We start from the raw sequence: 23,258 nt of genomic DNA, 5'->3' as shown, positions 1-23,258 counted from the left end.
AATCCTGGCTGAATGGTGCAAAATGGGTGGATTTATATTCCTTGCAGTCATGTGGTCGGTAGTCCTCTTTGACTGCATGGCTGCAAGGTATATAAATCCTTCCATTCTCCACCATCCAGTCAGAAATGAAGGAAGCTTTTTGGATGAGAAGCCAAATGTCTTACAGCAGAACAAGAAAGTCTGCTTGTGTTTTGAAAGAAAACACCTTGGGGACATTTCTTTAAGATATTAATATATTTTAAATAAGATATGATCATTTTTGAATGTAAGTAACAAGAAGAATTTAAATTTTAAGTTACTATAAATAACTTCTGGAAAAATCAGAAGAAGAGCACCAACATAGACCAAGACTCTAAATCAGTGGTTCCCAATGTGGGGCCCATACCCCAGAGGGGGGCGATTTGATTTTTAATGTGAGCAATTTAAACCTTGTTTAAACCAAGTTAATGGCCTTTTAGGCTTACTCCACTTGAGTAGTTCACTTTTTGAGTAAAGTAAAAATTATATGTCACGGGGGGGGGGGGGATCAGGATTTTAGAGATGCTTAGATGGGGCATGGCCAAAAAAAGATTGGGAACCACTGCTCTAAATAGGCAAAAACTAATATTTGTTTAGGAATGCTAAAGAAAACACATTAATGAGCATAAATTAATTCCAATTAAATAGTTCACCTTGTCTTTTTTACAAAATTAATGATTTGATTGCCATTGTTTTCAGATAAATGTAAAAAGCCAATCAAAAGAAACATCTTGTGAATTATTCATCCCCTGCAGGAATTTGGGAATCTAGGAGCACTACCCAAGAGAGGTGGCAGTATAGATAGGAATCTAGATGACCTTACAGAATACAGAATTACAGAATTGAAAGGGATCTTGGAGGTCTTCTAGTCCAGTGGTCTCCAACCTTGGCAACTTTAAGACCTGTGGACTTCAACTCCCAGAGTTCCTTAGCCAGCAAAGCTGGCTAAGGGGTTCCACCACAAAACCGCGATGCCCTTATCCGCACCGACATAAGTGCGGAGGCAAATCTGCGGCGACCAAAGCGCTAAGAAAAAAACGACCGTACCGCCGCGACAACAGCGTGGTGACAGAAGGGCGTTCTACATGCTTCGTTCTTTGCCTCCAAAGGTAGCCCTCCTCCTCCAGCTGACAGCGACAGCGGGCACGGGACAAAGCGGGCTGCCCAGCAGCAGCAGCCCGCAGGAAGGGTCCAGCTCAGCTGCGGGGGGCAGCAGGAAGCCCGCGGGGGGCCCGAGCGGGGCCGCCGACGCTGGCGGCGGCGGAGGACACGGCAGCGGCGGCGGCTGAGACTCTCCCGGGACCGGCGAAGCAGGCTTGCCCGGCGGAGGCAGGCCGCCCTCTTCTTCCTCAACAACATCTCCGTGGATGGTCGGCGTCCGCCGCTGGTGCCTCCCCCGGAGGAAGAGGCAGGGCAGGCAGCGGCTGAGGCTCTCCTGGGGCTGGCAAAGCGGGCTTGCCCGGCGGCGGTGGCCACCCGTCCAAGGAGATGTTGTTGAGGAAGAAGAGGGCAGCCTGCCTCCGCCAGGCAAGCCCTCTTCGCCGGCCCCGGGAGAGCCTCAGCCGCTGCCGCGTCCTCCTCTGCCGCCAGCGTCGGCGGCCCCGCTTGGGCCCCCCACGGGCTTCCTGCTGCCTCCCGCGGCTGAGCTGGACCCTTCCCGTGGGCTGCTGCTGCTGCTGGCTAGCCCGCTTTGCCCCGTGCCCGCTGCCGCTGTCAGCTGGAGGAGGGGGGCTACCTTTGGAGACAAAGAACGAAGCATGAGCTGGACCCTTCCTGTGGGCTGCTGCTGCTGGGCAGCCCGCTTTGCCCCGTGCCCGCTGCCGCTGTCAGCTGGAGGAGGAGGGCTACCTTTGGAGGCAAAGAACGAAGCATGTAGAACGCCCTTCTGTCGCCGCGCTGTTGTCGCAGCGGTGATGATGCACGGTGATGACATCGCGGCTTTAGCGACGCGATTTAATCTCCGCTATTTTGCGTAGCACGGTTTTGTTGTGCCACGGGCTAAGGAACTCTGAGAGTTGAAGTCCACAAGTCTTAAAGTTGCCAAGGTTTGAGACCACTGCTCTACTCCATTCCCGCCACCCAAGCAGAATATACTATTCTGAACAAATGGCTGTCCAAATCTTAAAAACAACTAGTGATGAAGCTTCCACAACTTCTGAAGGCAAGCTGTTCCACGGATTAATTGTTCTCACTGTCAGGAAATTTCTCCTTAGTTCTAGGCTGTATTTCTGTTTGGTAAGTTTCCATACGTTACTTCTTGTTTTTTCCTCAGGTGCTTTGGTGACTAGATTGCCCCCTCCCCAATTGTCTTTCTGTCAGCCTCTCAATATTGGAAGACTGCTATCAGGTCACCCTTAGTCGTTCTTTTTCTCAGACTAGTTCCTGAAACCAGCCATCATACATTTTAGCTTTTGGATCCCTAAATATCTTTATTGCTCTTCTTTTTCTAGAGTATTTTTTAATCTATTGTGCTGTTCTCTGCACTCTTTAGAAAAAGTCTCTTTTTATCCATTGTGGTGATAATAGACAAAAGAATTGGTCACAGTATTCCAAGCGTAGTCTTATGAAAACAATATATTATGGTACTAATACTTCACTGATGTTAATACTATTCTTCTGTTGATGAAGTCTAGGAGTACATTGGCTTTTGGGGCAACTGCAGCACACTGCTGGCTCATATTTAAATGATTGTCCACTAAGACTCCTAGATCCTGTTACAATACGAACTTGCCCTAATCAAAATAAAAACCAAAAGCAGACTTGCACAATGCATATTTTAAAGACTGTACTATCACTCTTCGAAATCCTTAAAATGTATGCCTTCTTTTTTTTAAAATAGGCAACGTTCTAAGCTTTATAAACATGATGATATAATAACATACGTTGTCAGGTTGGTGAGATGAATAAAGGGTAAACTTCAATTTTCACCAGTCCGTTGTATCATTATCCTTTTAAAAGATTTATTCATAAGAATAAGTAAGGCTTAGCTACATCTTTATGGTTTGTGACTGTTGCTCTATTGATCTTACCTTCCTTTACGAACAAACATTTAATCTGATGTTTGTACTAATAATTTGAAAGAGTATTCAGAGTAACTTTCAGAGGGGTATCTGCTTAATTTGTTACAGAAAAACAGCATAAACTTTGTAGAATTTTAAAAAAATGGCACATTCATAAGTGTTCTACTAAATTTCTCTGAGGCTTATGCCACCATGACTACCTCTGTTGTTTTTTTTTTAAAGAAGTTCAAACTAAAATGTGTTTGCATTTTGGTACCCATTTCAAAAAGTATATTCCTCAGCAGTTTTACATCACATACATAATGATGGCAAATAATTTTCTAACATGGGTAATTTTGGCAAAGTATACTACAAAATTAGGAAAAAGGGAATTTTCAAATGTAACTAAGATTTGGTTTGTGTATGGGTCTGAAAATGCAAACACAGATATGCTTTCACCTCTCTGGAGGCTTTCTCTAATATAACAATACCTGTAACTGCCTGATCTGGAGAAGCTGAAGACGGAGATCAGATACGTTGCGTTTCATGTTAAGGAGACTGAATTGCATGGCTGCGGAATTTGATGGAAGAGAATGGCGGGGGCTTTTACTGGAAATCTCAACTTCTGCTAATGAACTCTTCCCAGTGAAGTCATGAGTAGATCCTAAAAATAAAGATAGGCAAATGACTCCATTAATAACCTTACTTCCCTCTCTCTACTCCTCTTTCAATCATTAAAAATTAGAGCTCCCATGGATCACTTAATAAACTCGATGTTGTAAAAACAGTATCAGAAATTAGAATATAAGGGTCACAATGGTTGACTAATGTGTTGACAGAGAACAGATGAGACAACAAAAAGAGAATAATTGTCAAAAGATAATTTATATATAATGTAAACAAACCTGGGTTTTTTTTCTGCTCAGATATTTGATGAAATCTAATCAACAACAAATTCACTATCATCTATAAATAAGTCTAAATATTTTTGCTTGGTGCAAGCCATGTATGTATGTATGTATGTATGTATGTATGTATGTATGTATGTATGTATGTATGTTGTATGTGTGTGTGTGTGTGCGCGCACACACACACACACACAAACACACACACACACACCGTATTTTTTGGAGTATAAGATGCACCAGAATATGACACACCAAGGTTTTGAAGAGGCAAATAAAAAAAAGTTTTTGTGCTCTGCAAACCTCCCAAAAATGGCATGTTTTTTGCAAAAACGGGCCAATTTCCCTCCCCAAAAAGGCATGAATAGCCTTTAAGGCACTTGCAGAGTGCTCGGGGGGGGGGGGGGGGATGGCAGATTTTTTGCAAAAACAGGCCTGTTTTTTGTTTTTAAAAAAGGGCATGGATAGCTTTTAGGAAGTTTATAGAGTGCTCCTGAGGGGTAAAATTGAGCAAAAAGCGGGTTGTTTTTTGCTCATTTCTGCTCTCCCCGGCCCCCAGGAGCTCTCTAAAAGCTTCCTAGAGGCTATGCCTGGCTGTTTTGGTGAAGGGGCAGGGTTTTGGGAGGCAAAAAATGCTGTATTCAGTGCATAAGATGCACCCAGATTTTCACCCTCTTTTTTGAGGGAAAAGGGTGCATCTTATACTCTGAAAAATACGGTATATGCACATATACACACGTACACACAGAAACACACACAAAGGAAAATACTGTAGTTACTGTTACTTAATAATATAAATTGGTTCTTTCCTTCATTGGGGCTAGTCTCTTGTGTTTTATAGTTAAGGTGTTGGGACTTAAAGTCATCTTGTAGTCCATCCTTAGGTACAGAAGCTCCCTGAATGATTTTAGAGCCATTCACATATTCTCAGCCCACTCAACCCGATGGAGGTAATGTTATAAGAAAAAACAAGAGGAAGCAGCACAACACACAGTGCCTTCACCTTCGGACAAAAGTGATCTATCTATGTATCTATGTATCTATGTATCTATGTATCTATCATCTATCTATCTATCTATCTATCTATCTATCTATCTATCTATCTATCTATCTATCTATCTATCTATCTATCTCTATCTCTCCATCTATCTATCTATGCTGGTCTTGATGTATTCTGGTCTTTTCCTGTGTAAGATTGTTTTGGCAACGTTTCGATGAGGTCCCACTCGCCATCTTTGGGCTGGTATTTTCAGCTTCATGGTTGTGTGAGTAAAGTGTGGTTGGAGCTGCCATCTTTCTATAAATCTTGGTGGGGTTGTGTGGAGTGCTGGCTTTTTTTCTGTAGGTGGATTGATTGGCTGTGTAGTTGTATCATGATTGGCTTCGTGAAGCTGAAAACACCAGCTTGAAGATGGCTAGTGAAACCTCGCCAAAACATTGTATTCAAGTCTTTTCCCATGTAAGATTGAGATTGTCTTGGCAACGTTTCAGTGGGGTCTCACTCGCTGGTGTTTTTGGCTTAAAGTGTGGCCGGAGCTGCCGTCTTTCTATAAATCTTGGCGGGGGGGGGGTGATAGAAAGATGGCAGCTCTGGCCACACTTTAAGCCAAAAACACCAGCCTGAGGATGGCGAGTGAGACCTTGCTGAAATGTTGCCAAGACAATCTCAATCTTACATGGAAAAAGACCCGAATACAACAAGACCAGCATACCTACACCCGTGAAAAATCTACGAATAAGCTAATAATGAGCTTATTAGCTTATAATAATAATAATGAGCTAATAATGAGCAGATTCAAATTCAGTGTAAGAAGAGAAAACACATGGGCTAGAATCACATGTTATATGAAGTCAAAGTGAAACTTGTAAGAATTGGATTTGGTCGAGGTCCAATTTCTGGAGTGTCTATCCACTTGGTTTATGAATTATGGTATTACACAAGCCCAGGTTCATTTCATAGATTGCAATTTAACATGAACCCATCCAGAGGAAAAGAAGCACTGCACACTAAAAAGAGAAATTAGCAATAGGTGGAATCAGAGAATATATCTTTTAGCTTGAGGGAGTATAGGTTTAATCTGCAGGCAGAGCTGTGTCTTTTACTTACCACCTGCCGCTACATTTTAGCATGATGATAAAGTTTGTTCTTCTTTCCTGATATTTATATTCTTGATATTGTTCTCTTTAACACCCCACACCACCTCAACCTCTTAGGAAGCCTTTTTCTGCTTTAGCAACTGTAAGAAGTGTAGACTTCAACTGACAGAATCCCCCAACTTACTGGCTGGGTAATTCTGATGGTTGAAATCCACACATCATCAAGTTGCTAAGATTGAGAAACACTGCTCTAAATAACCCATAGAAATACAAACCAGGAACAGCTATGAAAATGGAAGAAAAAAAAGAACTGATAACCTACATTAAGACCTAACTATGGCTTATACCAATCCCTTTAGTGGCATAATAATTTTTCTTCTTATTTTTGACAAAACCCTTATGCTTTTTATTGAGTCATTTTCAAACCGACATTCATAAAATAAAAATAAACAATTTAGACCTACATAAAATAATCTAAAAATAAACAATATACACATTTACACAAAAATAAAATACACACAAGAACAGAAAGAAAGGAAAACTTTAAACCATAAGAAAATACATAACAACATATAAATAAAACCTGTAATTTTAGCTATATCTTAAGTTTACCTGATTTTGTAAACCTTTAAGAAGAAAAACTAAGTTTTTAATATTGACCTATTCAAAAGGAGAAAGCATTACATTTTCAGACTAACAGACTTTTCTTTAAAAAAAATGCTAAATCATGAAGTTAGACATAGAATTAAAGGAGAAACTAGTCCTTTCTGTATGGAATCAAAGTGCTTCCCCCCTCCGTCCAAGGGTTATTATTTTTTGCTATTGTTAGAGCATGAAAAACATATCTTTGTTCTGAATAATTCATTTTCTTTTCATATTATTTTCTTCCATTACTTTCCTCATTATTAGTTGAAATCCAGAATTGGGCAGGGCATGCTGCTGAGTGGTTCCCTGGGAAAATCTTAAACCCTCTTACAATGGGGTTCATTCTTGACTGGTTAGGTCATACTTTTATTTTTCAATTCAAGCCCCAAACCTCACTATATTTAGTTTTAAAGGAAACCTAAACATAGCACAGAACTGTTCTTCCTGCCTTGGCTTTCCATTGTTTCAAAATTTTGAACATCAGTGAAGTTGCAGATGGGCTTGATTCCAACAATACAAAAAATAATAAATAAAACTGAAGGATAGTTTTCTTGTCAAGCAATTAAGCTTTTGAAGGAATTGCCTGTCTTGAAAGGGGAAAATGAGGTGAGGGGAAATAGCCCGTTTCTCTGCAATAGGTCATATTGGCATGTTGTTCTGGATGATGCTTCAGTGGTATAAAAAGGACTCTTACGTAATCTTTCATGGGAGAAATGAAAATGGCAGATGTAGATTCTTTTCTAGCATACCACACCCGCCCGGTTGTGCCTGCCTCTTCAAACATGTAACCTTGGGCAATGCCATGTTTGGAGGCAGCTCTGCAGACACAAGAAAGAGAAGAGAGAGGAGAGAGAGAGAGAGAGAGAGACAGAGACACAGAGAGAGACAGAGACAGAGAGAGACAGAGACAGAGACAGAGAGAGACAGAGACAGAGAGAGAGACAGAGAGAAACAGAGACAGAGAAATATAATGCCTGAGCTCAAGGCTTGGGTATGCTATTTTTCCAGGAGGCTAGAAAACAACATTCAGCATAGATGCCTTCATGCAGTCTCTTTTAGAAGTCATTCCCTCCTCTTCTATTGGAATTTATCATGGTGTAAAATACAACCAAAATAAAAATTGTAAGAAAATGGGAAGGGAAAGAACTGACTTCCAACTTTTTCAGTGCAGTAAAATACAAATTAAAACTGCAGCTTCAACTTTGCCAAATTAACAGGTACTAGCCATTTCTAGAAGGCCCTGATGGTGAACCTGTGGCATGCAGAGCCATCTCTATGGGCACATGTGCCGTCGCCAGCTGCTCTTTTGGTTTCTGGCACACCAGCTGGTCTTCATGAGCGCTGGAGCACCAGTAACCAGCTGGTCTTTGGGTTTCCGGCTCTCCAGCATGCATGCACATTCCAGTTTGGACAGTTAGTGCTGTAAAGGTTCACTATCAATGCTATAAGGATTCTCTCTCTCTTCTTTATTTATTTTATTTATATCCCACCTTTTTTATTTTTACAAATAATTCAAAGTGTTAAAGGTGTCTAATACTCCTCCTTCCTTTTATTTTCCCCACCACAACCCTGTAAGGCGGTTTGGATGGAAAAAGAGGGACTGTCGTTCATGACTAAAGTGAGATTGGAACTCCTGGTCTTTAGCCTGGTCTAACCATTAAACAACGGGTGACCAACTCCTGTTGGGAACTGGATGTGGTAGGCAAGCACAGAAAGCTTCATTTGTGCATGCACGGGATCTAGGTTGCACACGTGAAATTATCCCCTCCTCCTACCACTGCAGCCGTCAGTCTGTGGAGCCAGAAAAATTGGGGATTGCTGTACCAACTGGGTCTCAAAACTAGCTTAGTCAGCAAAACCCAAAGTTAAAATTTCTTTCTTTTTCTTTCTCAAGCACTAAGAAGTTCCAGATAGAAACAAAGTGGGATATGTTTTCTTCTCTAATTAAAACAGTTAATTTTGTCAACTTTGATAGGCCTTATAATGTTTCTGAGGAGACACATTCAAATGCCAGGTCTAGTGATAGCAAATAAATAGCAGGCTGAAGTTCTTGAAAGTATTTTCCCAGAAAGCACTTCTTCCCATTTATCACTTGTAAAAAAAAAAAAAAAAAAGGATAACACATTTTCTGAAACACCTCAAGATGTTGTAACTCTTCACTGGGTTAGAAAAGCAGCTCTACGCTTGTTCAAGAAAGATGGGCATTGGACTAATAGGTTGAGTTAATTATTTCACATGCCCGAATTCTTTATCAGCCTGGTATTGTATATTGTAAAACACTCCCTGAGGACACAGGACAGTTCTGGGGGCTATGAGGTTGAGCAATTTGTGCTCTTTTCTTCGCAGACCAACATTTTATATACTCTTGCATTCTGAGGGGGAAATAGACTGGGCAATATAATAAAAACGATTTTGCTTGAATTCACTCTTAATGTCACTACATTTCATCGTAACTGTCCCAAAAACACAGGAATCCAAAGTGGAATTTTATGTTTCCTTGGACAAAAAGCATTACAGACTTACAGTGTCTTTGCAATGCTTGTTCATACAAATTAAACACAGAGCTGTAGAAGAAAACAAACTAAACAATTAATCTCAGTATTGCAAAAGACTATCATCTTAGAATACTTCATCGTTAACAAAAACAATATCTTGCTTTGCCTCCAATTTCATGAATTTCCTTAGCTCCTTGGCCAGATTCATAACAGTTGAAAGTATTATGAGACATTCAAATTTTTATCATGATTCCCAGAATTTCATTTAAGGTAAAATGAATTCCATTGTACTTATCACATCACAAGAAAGCTTACCTGCCTTCTCAGCACTGCTCTTACTAGTTACAATTTTTACCATCTTCTCACTAAATGGAAGAAAAGTAGATAATAATTATATTAAAATCATCCTAATGTTGTCAGATAATGTAAACTATTTAAACAATGAACTATCAATGCTTTTGCTTATAATTATAATCTAAATTACATTGCATCCTGACTAGAATATAGATTACCTTGTAATTTAATTACTTGCTATGTTTTATGATCTCACTTTAATAGGTAGGTTTAAAGAAGAGTAGAGGTCCACCACCAACAGAGGAATTTCACCAAATGTTAATTGAAATACTAATCAGAAGAATAGGGCAAATCTTCATGAATTACTGTTGTTTCTACTTTATCCAACTTTCTAAAGTGTGAAGATGAAAATCTTGACTCAAGTGAAGCCAACAAGGTCAGGATTTGTCCTAGGACATTCCCTCTACCCCACATGGTGATCACGAACATCATTACAATGAAATAGATTTAATGATTTTATTTCATTTTGGGTTTTTTTACCTAGAAGGATCTTTTCTATTACTTGTATTTGGCCCTTTTAAAAGCGCAGACTGAACAAGGCCAGTTAAACTGGCAATCTGTTTTTCCATGGCTTGCATCCTCTCTCTGTAAGACAAGAGAATCCTTGGTTAAAGCCAAACACAGTCATTTCCATGACTTGATTTCCTGAAGGGAATGAGGATCACAGAAAGTTACCATGGGATTTCTTTTATAATCTGTGAACATCCATTTGCATGTATCATGTGACAAAAGGCCAGTTGATTTATGTACACTCACACAAACACACAGACCCAACATTCCTCTATGACTATAACAGACTCTTATGAGCTCTACTTGCTATCTCATTGACCTTACAACATTCCATGTATGCTGAGATCAGACACCACAATTCCCATCCAACAAGGTCAATACATATTTGTCAATATTTGAATACTGACAAATGAACCAATCAGAAATTTAAACCTTTTTTAAAAAAATTCTATCCTGCTATGATAGCTTTCATAAACCTTGGCAAATTTAAAATAAGTTGTCTTTCAGCTCTCATAATTCCTTAAAATTGGCTGCGGAATTCTTGGAATTGGAATCTATACATCTTAGAATTACCAAGACTGAGAAACACAGGTCTATGCTATTTTAGCTGGGGGTTTTTTTGGCCCATTTTCTATGTCTGGTTGCTTTTGCTGCTTCCTCTTTATGACTAAGAATTTCTTTCTTCAAAGCGAAGAATCACCCACATCTTTTCACGTTCTTGCACTCCCTACCTTAAACTCATGTCACAAACCCTTGACTGGGTTCCTCCTGTTTTGCACTGCCGCCGCCCCCCAAGTCTTATTTGCCTCATTTCAAGGAATCAAAGTTTAAATAAACCCAACTATGAAAAGAGATGGCTACAATTACAAGGAGAACATTTCAAATATTTTTATTGCATGCTCTTACTTTACAGTCAGCCATTATGCAATAAAATTGTTCACTGCATAATGAAAATATAGATAGAATAATATTGAAATGATGCCATTCTCTCATTCAGTGACAGAGCATGGAGGAAAGATGTTTGAGCAGGAGCTATAGCAGCCATAGCACCAAGTTATACTTCTATACTTGCTCCTGACCCTTTTCTTTTTTAGATGAATCAATATTGGATAAAATACTAGTTCTGTCTCAGTTATACTCATTGGCATTTATTTTCTTTTATTGTCTTCTAAAGCTGTCTTGTTTAAACCAGATAAACTGGAATTATCTAGTCCAGGAGTGTCAAACTCAAGGCCCGCGGGGCTGCCCTGGAAACAGCAAAGGATAGGCCTGTGGTGCCATTGCCAGGGAAAATGGAACTCGTGATGGCTGCGGGCAGCCCTCCCAAGCTCCATTTTCCCTGGCAGACAGTTGCAGGAGGCTGTCACAGCCGAAAACGGAACTGAGAAGCCTGTTTTCACTGGCAGAACACTGAGGCCACCATAGGCGCTTCCTGACACGAATGACATTGAGCTGGCCATGCCCTTGGCCACATCTCTCCTGCCCCCCCCGAAGTCAAACACAACCCCGATGTGGCCCTCAATGAAAACGAGTTTGACACCCCTGATCTAGTCCGACTCCCAACAGTTCTCAAGGCCTCAAGCAGAAAAGAAGTATTTGCCAACTCTGACACCCAAGAGTTTAAGGATTGTAGCTTTCCAGATGTTACTGAACAAGTATTCCCAGAAGTCCTCATCATTAGCTATGTTAGATGGGGATACTGGGAGTTATAGTTCAGAATCATTTGAATTTTGGAAATCAAATATTGTCATGGTCAAAATGTTGCATGGGGAGTAGGGAAATCCTCATTCAAATCCTTGATCAGTCAAAAATTGTTGTTCAGGCAGACATGAACCTTCAAAATATGAGTTCCCTGAAGAAATAGTCGCACAAATGTAACTGATGAACAAAACGTTCTGATCCAGTATAGAGCAAGGTACTGTAGGCACTGACATATACCCCTAACCATTTTTATTTAGTTTGGCTGGTGGAGGCTTTCCAGGATCATAGCTGAGAAGGTTTTTTTAAAAAAAATCTTTCCTCATAAATGGAGATGCACTTGGAACTTTCTAAATTAAACCTGATGGTCTCCAGCATTTGCACTGCAATTCACATATGGCTACCAGAACTAGGCTGCAAAAATCCAGATGCTGACTAGATGAGAGTTATTTATTGATATTTGGATTCTTGGTGATCTCTGCAGTTGGTTGTTTTCTTGCAGATGTTCCATTACCAAATCAGATAACATCAACAGTTATTTATGCTTATACTCCACTGCAATCCCACAGGATTGCTGGCAGTTCTACAGGAATAATTAAAAGATCTGTAGACAAAACAAAATAATGAAAAAATCCCTGAAATACCCAAAAATAAAACAATTTGAAATCAATCATTAAGTCCCAAATGCTCTCCAAAAAAGTTTCATTTCCAACTTGGACTCCTGAGTTCCATCAAACTTAGCTCTCACTGTCTGGAACAATGAAATATAGAAAAGCCTGTTAATCCAATTCTTACTATCCAGATCAGTGGTCATAGTGAACTGTCCTGTAACTGGCCCCTTAAATCCAAGTATATGCTTAGAGGGAATTGCTTAACCTTCTCAATGAGGAGGCTGCTTCAGGTAAGGATGGAAATAGTGGTGTTTAGTTATGGCTATAATTATGTTAGATTTTTTTTTAAAAAATGGTGTTATAGGTAGAACTCTCTCTCCTCCCTTGATATCTTTCATAAAGTTTTAATCCTGGAATTGACTTGTCGCCTTCTAGTTCCTCCCTCAACTTCGTTGAACTACTGATTCTTCTGCTTCTTATAATTTAGCCAGACCTGAGATAGGGCAAGGATCTCCCCTTCAATCCATAGTTGGTTTCCCAGGGGGTTGGTGGGAAAGGGAGAAATGGATTTATAACCATGTTTATCTATGCAACAGGAAAGAGATCTAGTTTTCCAATTGCTACTCATCCCAAGGTAAGGGTTATATCAGAACCAAAGGGCTTCAGACAGAGTGGTTGGCTTGATCCTGTAGCAGTGGTGGGTTCCAGATCCCGTTGCAACTGGTATGGTGGAACGGGGCCAGGCGTCCACCACATGCACATGTGCAGCACATGCATGCGTACTTACTGCCTGTGATGCTCTGCGACGCTCCAGCTGCTCGGCAGAGCATCGCACAGGTGCTGTACACTCTGTGCACAGAAGCCCCAATTGGTTAAATATAGATAAGGACGGCAGGTGGGCCATCCAGAGCACCGTACAAGAATGGTACCTGGTGATCCCAGCAGGCACCAGTATGCCCATACAGGGCATACTGGTCATATCCTACTACTGCTCTGTAGGTGCCTTGCCCATTATCACAGTTCCAAAAGCTTAAATGCCTGAAGGCTACCACTGATAAACAGGAGCTGTCAACTGTTTTGACACCAAGTCAAACATAAAAAGTTGCTGATCAAAATCCAAATACACTTTTATTGGCTGCAGTAGCATACCATCAAAAATACCTTCCTCTTTCATGAGGCACCTTTGAGGTTGGTATGAAAATTCCTTCAGGCTGAGAAATGAAAATTTATGAGATCAAAGAATGAAGCACCATAGTAGAAGTAGCCTCTATCAGCTAAGATTAAGTAGCATATTAAGAAAGGACAGAACATTGTCATTCTTGTTTTAGATCATGCAAAATCTGAAATAATTTTGAAGATCAATATGGAGCAGTGTTCCTTAAGTCTGTTGTCTTTCCAATGAAGATTGAAGATGGTCAGTCCCAAGTGGTAGGGAAGAACTGAAGCAACACATTTCATTCTAGATGGTGGAGCAAATTTTGAATATTTTTCCTACTTCTTAAGCAGATTTATTCTGCCTCACTTTCACTGTTTCCTTTATTCCTTCCTGCCTTCACTGTTTTGCTGATGGCATGTAAAAATGTTTCCTTTGGAAAAGAAGACCATTTCTGAAGTTTCAATAATGGGCTAGATTGATTAGGCTTTAAATTCAAAGGAGGAAGTCAAATTTAGAACTTTCACACCACTGCTTTTTTTAATTAAAACAATCAAAATTATTCATTATACTCTATATATTATACAATTGGACACATGATATGAAGACTTCGCTTTCTTGAGAAGACAGAAGAAATGGACAACAATCAGCAAATTGAATGGATTAAATTGCTGCAGTTATGGGGGTACTATTGGGAAATCTAAAGGGCCATGTTGGGAACTTTTTAGACTTTTCTTTTCCTTTTTTATATCTACACTGACAACAATACAAATCATGTTGATAGAGACATAAACTAGAATATCAATTGTACAATCTTCTATTCAAGTTTACATGTTCACTAGTTTTGGAGTGATTGAGCTCTGATTAAACCAAGATGTGTGATATTTTCTGAAAGATAACATAAAATTTACAGAAGGCTATTTGCAGTAATTATGAAGCTTTCAATTTTTATTTTTTATCCTAATAAAAATCATTATTAGGTACCTCCATGGTCTAATTGGAGAGCTTCTCAGAGAATAATAGGGGGATGAAGCAATATTGACTTAGGAACAAAGGTTATGTTTTGCCATGTAGTGAGAGTTTGGCCAGGACAATACTTATTCCATCTATCCACCACCAGTTAGAATAATTGGATCAAATACAGACTAATTTAATCTTTCCTCTGATGTTAACCTCAGCTCATGGTTGGCAATAAACATCTATAGATATTTTGGTTGTAGGGTTTTTTTAAATTAGAGTTGAACCCGATGCCCTAAAGACTCTTCCCAATTTACGGTAGCTAGGAGTTCTGGGACTTGGTGTTAAAACATATCTGTAGAGTATCACATCTGTCAGTTTCAGGACTTGCTTTGAAGAGATTGGCAGTCTGTGAAAACACTAGAATTTGCATCTGCTTTGCATTTGCCACATCATACCACTGCTAATCAAACTCCTTTCCTATATTATATGATTGCATTAAAATTTTGAAAACATTGTGTTTTTGAAGTTGATTTCCATATGAATTCACAGCAATTGTTTGAGTTCCAAAGAATCTTCCTAAAAGGCACCACAACTACAAAAGCTTTTTTTGGAAAAACAGGGAACTCTAGAGGTTCGTGACCCGTCAAAAGCGCGTTCCACAAAAGCGCGGTCGACGAAATCGCGTATGTGACGTCATCACAACGCGATGAAAAAGATCGAAAAATTGAAATAAAAATTAAATTACAGCAAGCCGATTCACATAAAGGTAAGGGTTAGGTTAAGGGTTAGGGTTAGGGTTAGGTTAAGGGTTAGGGTTAGGGTTAGAGCGTTAGCGTTACGTTTAGCGTTAGGTTAAGGGTTAGCGTTAGGTTTTTCGTTACGTTAAGGGTTAGGTTTAGGGTTAGGTTTAGGGTTAGGTTAAGGGTTAGGTTTAGGGTTAGGTTTGGGGGGGGTTAGGGGAAGGTTTTAGCTTTATTTTTACATTTTTCGATCTTTTTCGTCGCGCTGTGATGACGTCACATACGCGCTTTTGTCGACCGCGATTTTGTCATCCGCGGTTTTGTGGTAGAACCCTAGAGGTTTACCCTGTGCGGCATTTGGCCCACAAGTCTTTATGTTGAGAAGCTCTATTTGTCACTGCCAATTTGATAAGAATGCAAGTAAACTTCCTGATCACTTTATAATTTTATAAGATTTGCTTAAAGCTTCTTAGGCAATGTTAAATGTACAGGTAGTCTCAACCTACGACCACAATTGAGCCCAAATTTATGTTGCTAAGTGATAAATAGGTTAAGTGAGTTTTGCTCTATTTTACAATTTTTCTTGTCACATTTGTTAAGTGAATCACTGCAGTTATTAAATGAGGAATCTGATTTCCCCATTAGTTTTGCTTGTCAGAAGATTGCAAAAGGTGATCGCATGACTCCCAGACACTGCAACCGTCATAAATATGAGTCAGGATGTAAATCATATGGCCATGGGTTGCTGCAATGGTCATAAGTGTGAAAGTGTCACACTTGGTCATAAGTGTGAAAAATGTTCATAGTTCACTTTTTTCAGTGAGGTTATAACTTTGAACAGTCACTAGGTGAACCGCTGTAAGTCAAGGACTATCTGTAATAGCAATCAACTTCTGGGATCTGAGGCAATTGTCTCCAAAAAGCCAGAGTTAGCTAGAGATGGCATTCAATGGACACAAAATTGCTCTACAAGCAATTACACAGACAATTTCTAAAGGAAGCCTCCAAACAATGTATTGTCCCAGACAGTCCCTGCTATTCCATAATAGCCAATGGCACAATAATGTCCTAATAATGACATTAGAAATCTGGAATCCATACTAAGTATGGAAAATGTCAATCACCCAGAGTTTGAAATGGGAGCCTCTGACATCAGGTAATAGGAGTGCTTTTGCACATAAAAAAACAAAGCAGAAAAGCTTGTTCAAACACAATTATAAACAACAAAATGGTTTAGCATTGTGTGTGAATTAAGTTACTTTGGTGATTAGAAATGAGAACAGCAGGGAGACCAACCCCAGATCTTATCACTAATTGATTCTGCAGTCTGAGAACCAAATAAGACAGGTACTTTCTTCCCATCAAATTCCCTGCTTTGGAAATTTAATCTCTTTCCTTTTTCCCACCTTCTGATTCCCATAATCTTCAGGTTGACATTTGTAAAATACTGCAGTTCATAAGTGAGGAATATCTTTGAACTGGAACAGCTACAAGGAAATGACCAAAGAAAGATGGGGAGGGATGAAATTGAAGTGAAACATCTGAAACATGATCGATTATTAACATGCATTGTGGATTATATCTCTTTTATATCTCTTTTCTAGTGACATGCCTCAAATATTCTACCTCACATTTTAATAATTCTTTCGCTCCATAGAGTATATTTTGGTTATTTTATGTTCAGCCAAAGTCAACAGCAGGAACAGATGTGCTAGGTTTCTTTTTTTTTAAACTTTTTTAGAAGCTTCCGTGATCCTAGAAAATTATTTCACACCTTTCATACAAGTTATTTAAATAAGCATATTATAGATAGGGTTAACTGGAACATCTCAACCAGCAGCTGCTGGCTTGGCTGGCTCAGTCTAATGGCTGAGCAGCAGACCTGCCAGTTATGCCCATGGAGCTTGTTGACCTAACAACTGTAATAAATATTTAAAATTCAGTTTGATTCTCCTTGTTTCTAAAACAGGGGTCTCCAACCTTGGCAACTTTAGGACTTGTGGACTTCAACTCCCAAAGTTCTGAGAAATTCTGGGAGTTGAAGTCCACAAGTCTTAAAGTTGCCAAGGTTGGAAATTCCTGTTCTAAAAGATATATTTGTCCATGCCTAGGCCATTGCCATCACTAAAAATTGGATCCCCTTTTGCAGGTGATGGAAGAAAAATGGAAATAATACTTCGATAAAATTTACCTTTCAATTTACTCAAACACTTTGTTTTCTCTGGAACAACTCTTCTATCATTTCACCATAGATGGTGACTCTCAACCATATGTATGGTTGAGGTCTCCATATTGAGTGTTTTCTACCCCTTTCCTGAAAACTTTGCTTCAGTAAATGAATTAAAAATACAACATTTTTTTTCTTTTCTGCTAACGAGAACAAACAGGACTGAATAATATAAATGTGTTTCTGAAAACACAAAGCAAGGCTGAATAAAAAGGTCTTTTGTGTCTTATGAAGAATTGATTTGAAAATAATGAAAATGAGTATTTTAGCAATATTCATAAGCTTTCCTTCATAATTTCTGAGATAGTTTTTATTTTTTTCTCATAAGATAAATAATATATCAACTCTTTTATGGTAATATATTCTCTTTCACATCTTGACCTTCTGAGTGGGAGGCAAGTGTTTTCACCACTGGTGGCCTAGTGGTGAAGATGCTAACCTCCCACTCAGAAGGTTGAGAGTTCAATCCTAGGCAGTGGCAGATATTTATCAGGCACAAAGAGAAAATATCTGCAGTAAACTCTGCGTAGGCGTGAGGAAGGGCATCTGGCCAGTAAATGCTCAGCTCCATCCAGTCTCCCCAAATCCACCCCAAATCAAGGAATTAAAGGATGGTAAAAAGAAAAAAAAAGTATTCACTTTCTCCATTCAAAATGAGTAAACAGCAAAATGCTAAATTCTTGTACGTAAATTTGAACTTTTTAGTAGCTGGAATAGGCAATTGTTATAGTCAAGAAAGGAAAATCCCATCTTGACTTTATAATGAAGAAAATGTAGTGCTGAATCCGACAAGTAAATATCAGATAAAACTGCTTATTCTCCTGTTATTAGTTTTAGATTATAAAAACAACCCAGTCATCTTCTTAACAAACAATTAAAATATACATTGAAGGAAATCCTATGAATTATATCATTAAAATATAGTACATTTCTATAAAGAGAACTTTTCTTTTTTCTTTGAGGATACAGCTTTATATTATGTTGGGAAGTCTTAATTTGGTGTAATATAGATTACATGCTATCTACTGTGTAAAACAACTTACGATGATTGTAAATATGCCTCCACCCTATCTTTTGTAAACATTAGCAAATATATTTATCACTAAATGCATCACTTGCAACTACACCATAAAAGCAAGCACAGTGGGCAAACCATTTTTTGGGGAGGGGAGGGGGATACAGGGAGAGTTTAACTATTCCTTTCCCACTTACAATCCCAATGAGAGTTCCCCTTCTCATGCAACTGTAAATTTAGCTCTCTTCCCACCCACCACCCAACTCCAATAGCAATATGTGGGCTGTGGATCAAAACTGCAGTCCTGGCTATGGAGATAAAATGTAACCCTTCTTCCATATCTCCTATTAAATAAACAAATCTTGACATAACTGCAAATGCCACCTTCAGTGTCATCTGTACTTTGGCCCAGTATTGTGATTTCCAAACTATGGTGAGCAATATGTTCGTGTTTGCTGAAAGACACATTTTAGGTATTGGAATGTGCATTAGATACATTCCAGGACCTAAAGGAAAGATATAATTTCTATACTGATCTTTTGAAACCTCCGCTTTGGGTCAAAGGCCAGACATAATGATGATTCTTCAAATGCCTGATGTAACTCACTCACTTGACTGGTCACATTCTAGATACGTGTCTGGCTTAAATCCAGAGCACCTTACTTCATCTTACCTGGTTTCATTCTCTTTTGGTATTACTGCAGTTCCATAGCCAAAAACTTTCTTGTCAGGAATGGCAGGGGCCACCTCAGCCATGCCAGATAAACCTGGAACATTCCGAGCTTTCCCTTCCACAAAGACAGGAGTCCCTGGATCTTTCTTGAGAGACTGTCGACCGGGGGATGACCTATCAAGGTGAATGGTGTGCGGTGACACTTGGTGTGTATGGATGTCTATCATTCGAATGTCAGCAACTCGGTGAGGAGAGGCAGGAGGTGTTTTGGAACTCAGAGTTGGCAAAAGACTCTCAGGATACTTCCTGGATTTCTGTCGGTAGAGTGATTGCTCCATAAGTTCCGCTTGCACGGGAGGAGTGCAGTAAGCGCCTGAAGACCTCATTGTACTACGATGGTAAGCAATGATGTGATCAGGTACATCGAGGGAATGTCCTGTATGTGAACTCGCAATGCTCATCCTGCCCTCATGGAACAAATAGGGATCAGCATACAGCCCCTCATTTCGGAAAAGGGTCAGGGTCTTGTTGCCCATGTCTTCATCTGGTTTCACATCCCTCCTTTCCAAGATGGCACTTGGGCTCGGTGAGATGGACCGTGGTCCAGGGATGTTAGAAAGCCTATCTCGGGGAATGGTTGCATTGCCAGGGCCACTGACTGGCCTAACACTATATGGGATCCGGGATGGAGAAGGGGGCATTGAATGTGGCACTGCCATAGGAGGAGGGGAGGTTGGAAGTGCATGAGGAGGATGTGAAATAGATCCTGGCCGAGAAGTATTTGGGAAGATTTCTCTCTGCATCTGCAAGATAAAGAAACTGACTTAGAAAGGCTTTTGTTCTTGTTTGGTCAATAGACAGTGATGATACAACAAGATCATTATCATTATAATTATCCAAACTTTTATTAGCTGCAGAATAGTAAGATCATGTAAGAAAACTGATACCAAATATCAACAGTATTGAAGACTTTCCCAAAGAGACATAGTTTATTTTTACATCTACAAAGAAATGTATTAATACAGCCACATTACTTGGATTTCAAATAGCCATTTGTTGCCGTTCAGAGATCAAAAATGCACATTTTAGGTAACTTCCTCAATAATAAGCCATCTGTTAATTTGTGCATACTTTAAGAGACAAGAGATATGAAAGAAAGGTGGGGAAAAAATTTTTCATTTTTAAATCGGATTTGAAAAGCAAAACCATTTAGGAAATATCAGCTGACAAAATAAGAATCCCCTTCTGGAGTAAGTTTTCAGCAGAATAAGTCAATTCAATACCAGATGATTTCCATCTAGGCATGTATTGAAGACGTGGGTTTATACCAGGTCAGTTTAGCTCACTAACCTCTTCCAGCTATCATGCACTCATGTGATAGTCCAGTAGCATTCTGAGTGGCAAAATCTCACACTTCCTTGAGAAGAAATTCTTTGCCTTCTATTATTTCTGGATATTTGTATCTGTGGTTTACAAATATTATTGACATGTTTTTTTTTTAATGAGAATAGTATTAGATTCAACTTAGCCACAAATTAAGCACAGTGCTCTGGTCTTAAACCCCCACAATATCCATCCCACTGGAGTGTGATGCATGCTGCATGGTGATCTTACTTAGCAAAACAACTTTCCACAATTTTAACATGCAGAGAGGATGTTCCCCACTGGGTAGCAACCACGAGATTCTTTGCACTGCTACCCAAACACAGAGTTGCAACCTCTTCCTTCCCCATTCATAAGTTTGCTTTTATCCTCATGTCAATTCCCAAGCCAGAATATACAATTACAGTCCCTATTAAACTCCTTTCCACAGCCAGAGCTTATAAAGGACTCTTCTGGCCAAAGGTCAAAGTGAAGTTTTGTAGCTTTAAGCACTGGTAGGTAATACTGCAGCAACTACAAAAATAAGCACGAAATAAGGTGCGGTAGCAGGATATGAAGTACTATGTCAAACAAACATCAAGCAGTACAATCACGCTTCCCAAGTCAATTGTGGTGTGTACATAAGCATTTCAGGCTTTCCCATAAATCGCACTATGCAGACTCCATCTATCTACTACAAGTACACCTCATAAAGCAGGAGTCTCCAACTTTGGCAATTTTAAGACTTGTGGACTTCAACTCCCAGAGTTCCTCAGCCAGCAAGTCTTAAAGTTGCCAAGGTTGGAGACCCCTGTCATAAAGAATCCATGGCTAAGCCTAACTCCTTCAAAAATGCCAATGTAAGGGTCATGTTATTGTCACAGGCTTTCAACTGTTTATTTATTTCTCCTTAGGTCTACATTACTAAAAACAATACATTAAAAAAAATCAACAAAAACCAATACCTCCAAATTAATTAAGTTAGTGAGCACAGAAAATGAGAGTATATCAGGGATAGCCTACCTGTATAGAATTTCCTCTTACATTCAGTTTCTCACAAGTCTGTAAATTCTTTTTAGCATTGAATGACAATCTGCGTTTTACTAATTGAATTAAAATGTTGCTTTGATTAACATAAATTTCCAGCAAACGAAGGACTTTTCGATTGTCAGTTATGACACCTACCTGCAGTGCACTAGCCTTGCTACTGTGTGTTATCTGCAACACATCTTCTAAGAAGCTGATGTCAGTTTGGATGTTCTTACTTCTAATATAATACACAGCTATACCCAATTACAAGGTGAATTATCAACTACTGGCTAGGCAGAAAATTGTTCCTCCAAGAAGTTCATCTTGTAGAAAATAGTAGTCTCCTGATGACCAATAGCTTCCAATTCTACCCAGATGAATATTCACCTTGGTATAATTGGCCAGAGCCTTTGCACACATAAGTATGCACAAAGTTCAAACACCTTCCAATTGGTGTTTTGTGTTATACATGCATTCTATAATACATCTATAAAGTATTTCATTTACTGCAGTTTACATATTTCAATTATTCCATTCTGTATCCCTTATCTCCTCAGAGGTTTATTTTCAAAAGATATACCTGTATTTCACATCAGTTTTTACATTTCTTTAGCACATACGTATTTAGCAACTCTACCAAACTTATTATTTCAGAAGTAAATACAATCAAACCAATTTGCCTTCATATTGCAACAACTTAATTATATACTGGAAACTAAGCAAATGTACATCTCCTCTCAAATTGTCTTTAAAAAGGCAATAATATATATTATCATTGTGAGTAGCCTTCTGTTAATTATAGATCTACACATATGCAACCTTGTATTCTTTTGAAGCACAGACCTTTTAGATCAACTTTTCTCAATCCCTTTTATTAGCTCCTTCTGTTACTAAATTTTGTTTAGTATTGAAAAAGCAGCATATCCAAACCGCCAATGTATTTCTTCCCCCAAGCTTTTCTTCTTTGCCAAAAAGAAAGAAAGAAAGAAAAATAAAATAAAATAAATCCACTTACTTTAAACTAAGCAAGTCTTTCCTGATAGACCAAATAATCACTAAACTGTACCCCACATGTTGCAATGCTTTGCTTTTAAATATATAAAATCTCCATCCAGAAAGATAAATGTTCCTACATTCATCTTCTTGAGAATGGTTGCTATCAAAAAAAGGCTTCTCCTGTTGGCCTGAAGAGTGCCCTGCTCGCTTCGCTCAGTCCTTCAAACGGCACTGCACCAGTAGCCCAAAGTACTTTTCTCCCACAATAAACATCTCAGTTTCTCCTCCTCTTGCAAATTAGTCACTAAATAACACCCTTTGGCATGTCATCCAGTCAGAAGCCCTGCAACATTCCAGACCGCACATTGGCTCCCTGAGTAAAGCACGCACATGAAAAGCACAGAACATGGCAATTTGTAAAGAATACAGTCTTCCAAAGAGAGAGAGAGAGAAAGAGAGGGAGAGGGAGAGAGAGGGAGAGAGGAAATAAACAACCACAAGACAGTTTCATCTCTGTTTCTTTCTCTCTCTCTAAAAATCCATAAGAAGTATCCTTACAATAATTGCACAACAAAAATGTTTCCAAATGTTTACATTTCAACAAACTCAAACAGCTAACAAAATTCAGTCTATTTCAAAAAGGAAACCCAAATACGGCAGTTTCATCTGCAGCCCAGATGAACAGGGGGGGGGGGGACCTGCCTTTTTAACTGTACCAGGAGAAATCAGAGACCTGTCTACTAATTAACTTGTTACCTTAACTGCTTTGCC

General features: G+C 39.2%; 1 protein-coding gene across 13 annotated transcripts in view; it reads right to left on the bottom strand.

The window, feature by feature from the left end:
* The window catches only part of KIAA1217 (KIAA1217 ortholog), a 240,015-nt gene that overhangs the window by 34,822 nt on the left and 181,935 nt on the right, over positions 1-23,258 (bottom strand). For 9 of the 13 annotated variants that reach the window (XM_087712695.1, XM_087712702.1, XM_087712697.1 and 6 more), the window contains 4 exons: positions 19,101-19,903; positions 9,994-10,098; positions 9,475-9,524; positions 3,509-3,681 (listed from right to left, as the gene is read on the bottom strand). In XM_087712695.1, coding sequence (XP_087568821.1) covers positions 3,509-3,681; positions 9,475-9,524; positions 9,994-10,098; positions 19,101-19,903 — 1,131 coding nt within the window. Of the gene's footprint in view, positions 1-3,508; positions 3,682-9,474; positions 9,525-9,993; positions 10,099-19,100; positions 19,904-22,506; positions 22,722-23,258 lie in introns of those variants that run through there. The other 4 variants (XM_087712703.1, XM_087712706.1, XM_087712705.1 and 1 more) reach the window with 2 other exon arrangements.

Source organism: Thamnophis sirtalis, unplaced genomic scaffold, assembly GCF_051295495.1.
Source record: "Thamnophis sirtalis isolate CommonGarterSnake01/CBP01778 unplaced genomic scaffold, rThaSir2_p1.2 scaffold_4, whole genome shotgun sequence".
Classification (NCBI taxonomy): domain Eukaryota; kingdom Metazoa; phylum Chordata; class Lepidosauria; order Squamata; family Natricidae; genus Thamnophis; species Thamnophis sirtalis.
This window is presented reverse-complemented; position numbering and strand designations above follow the sequence as displayed.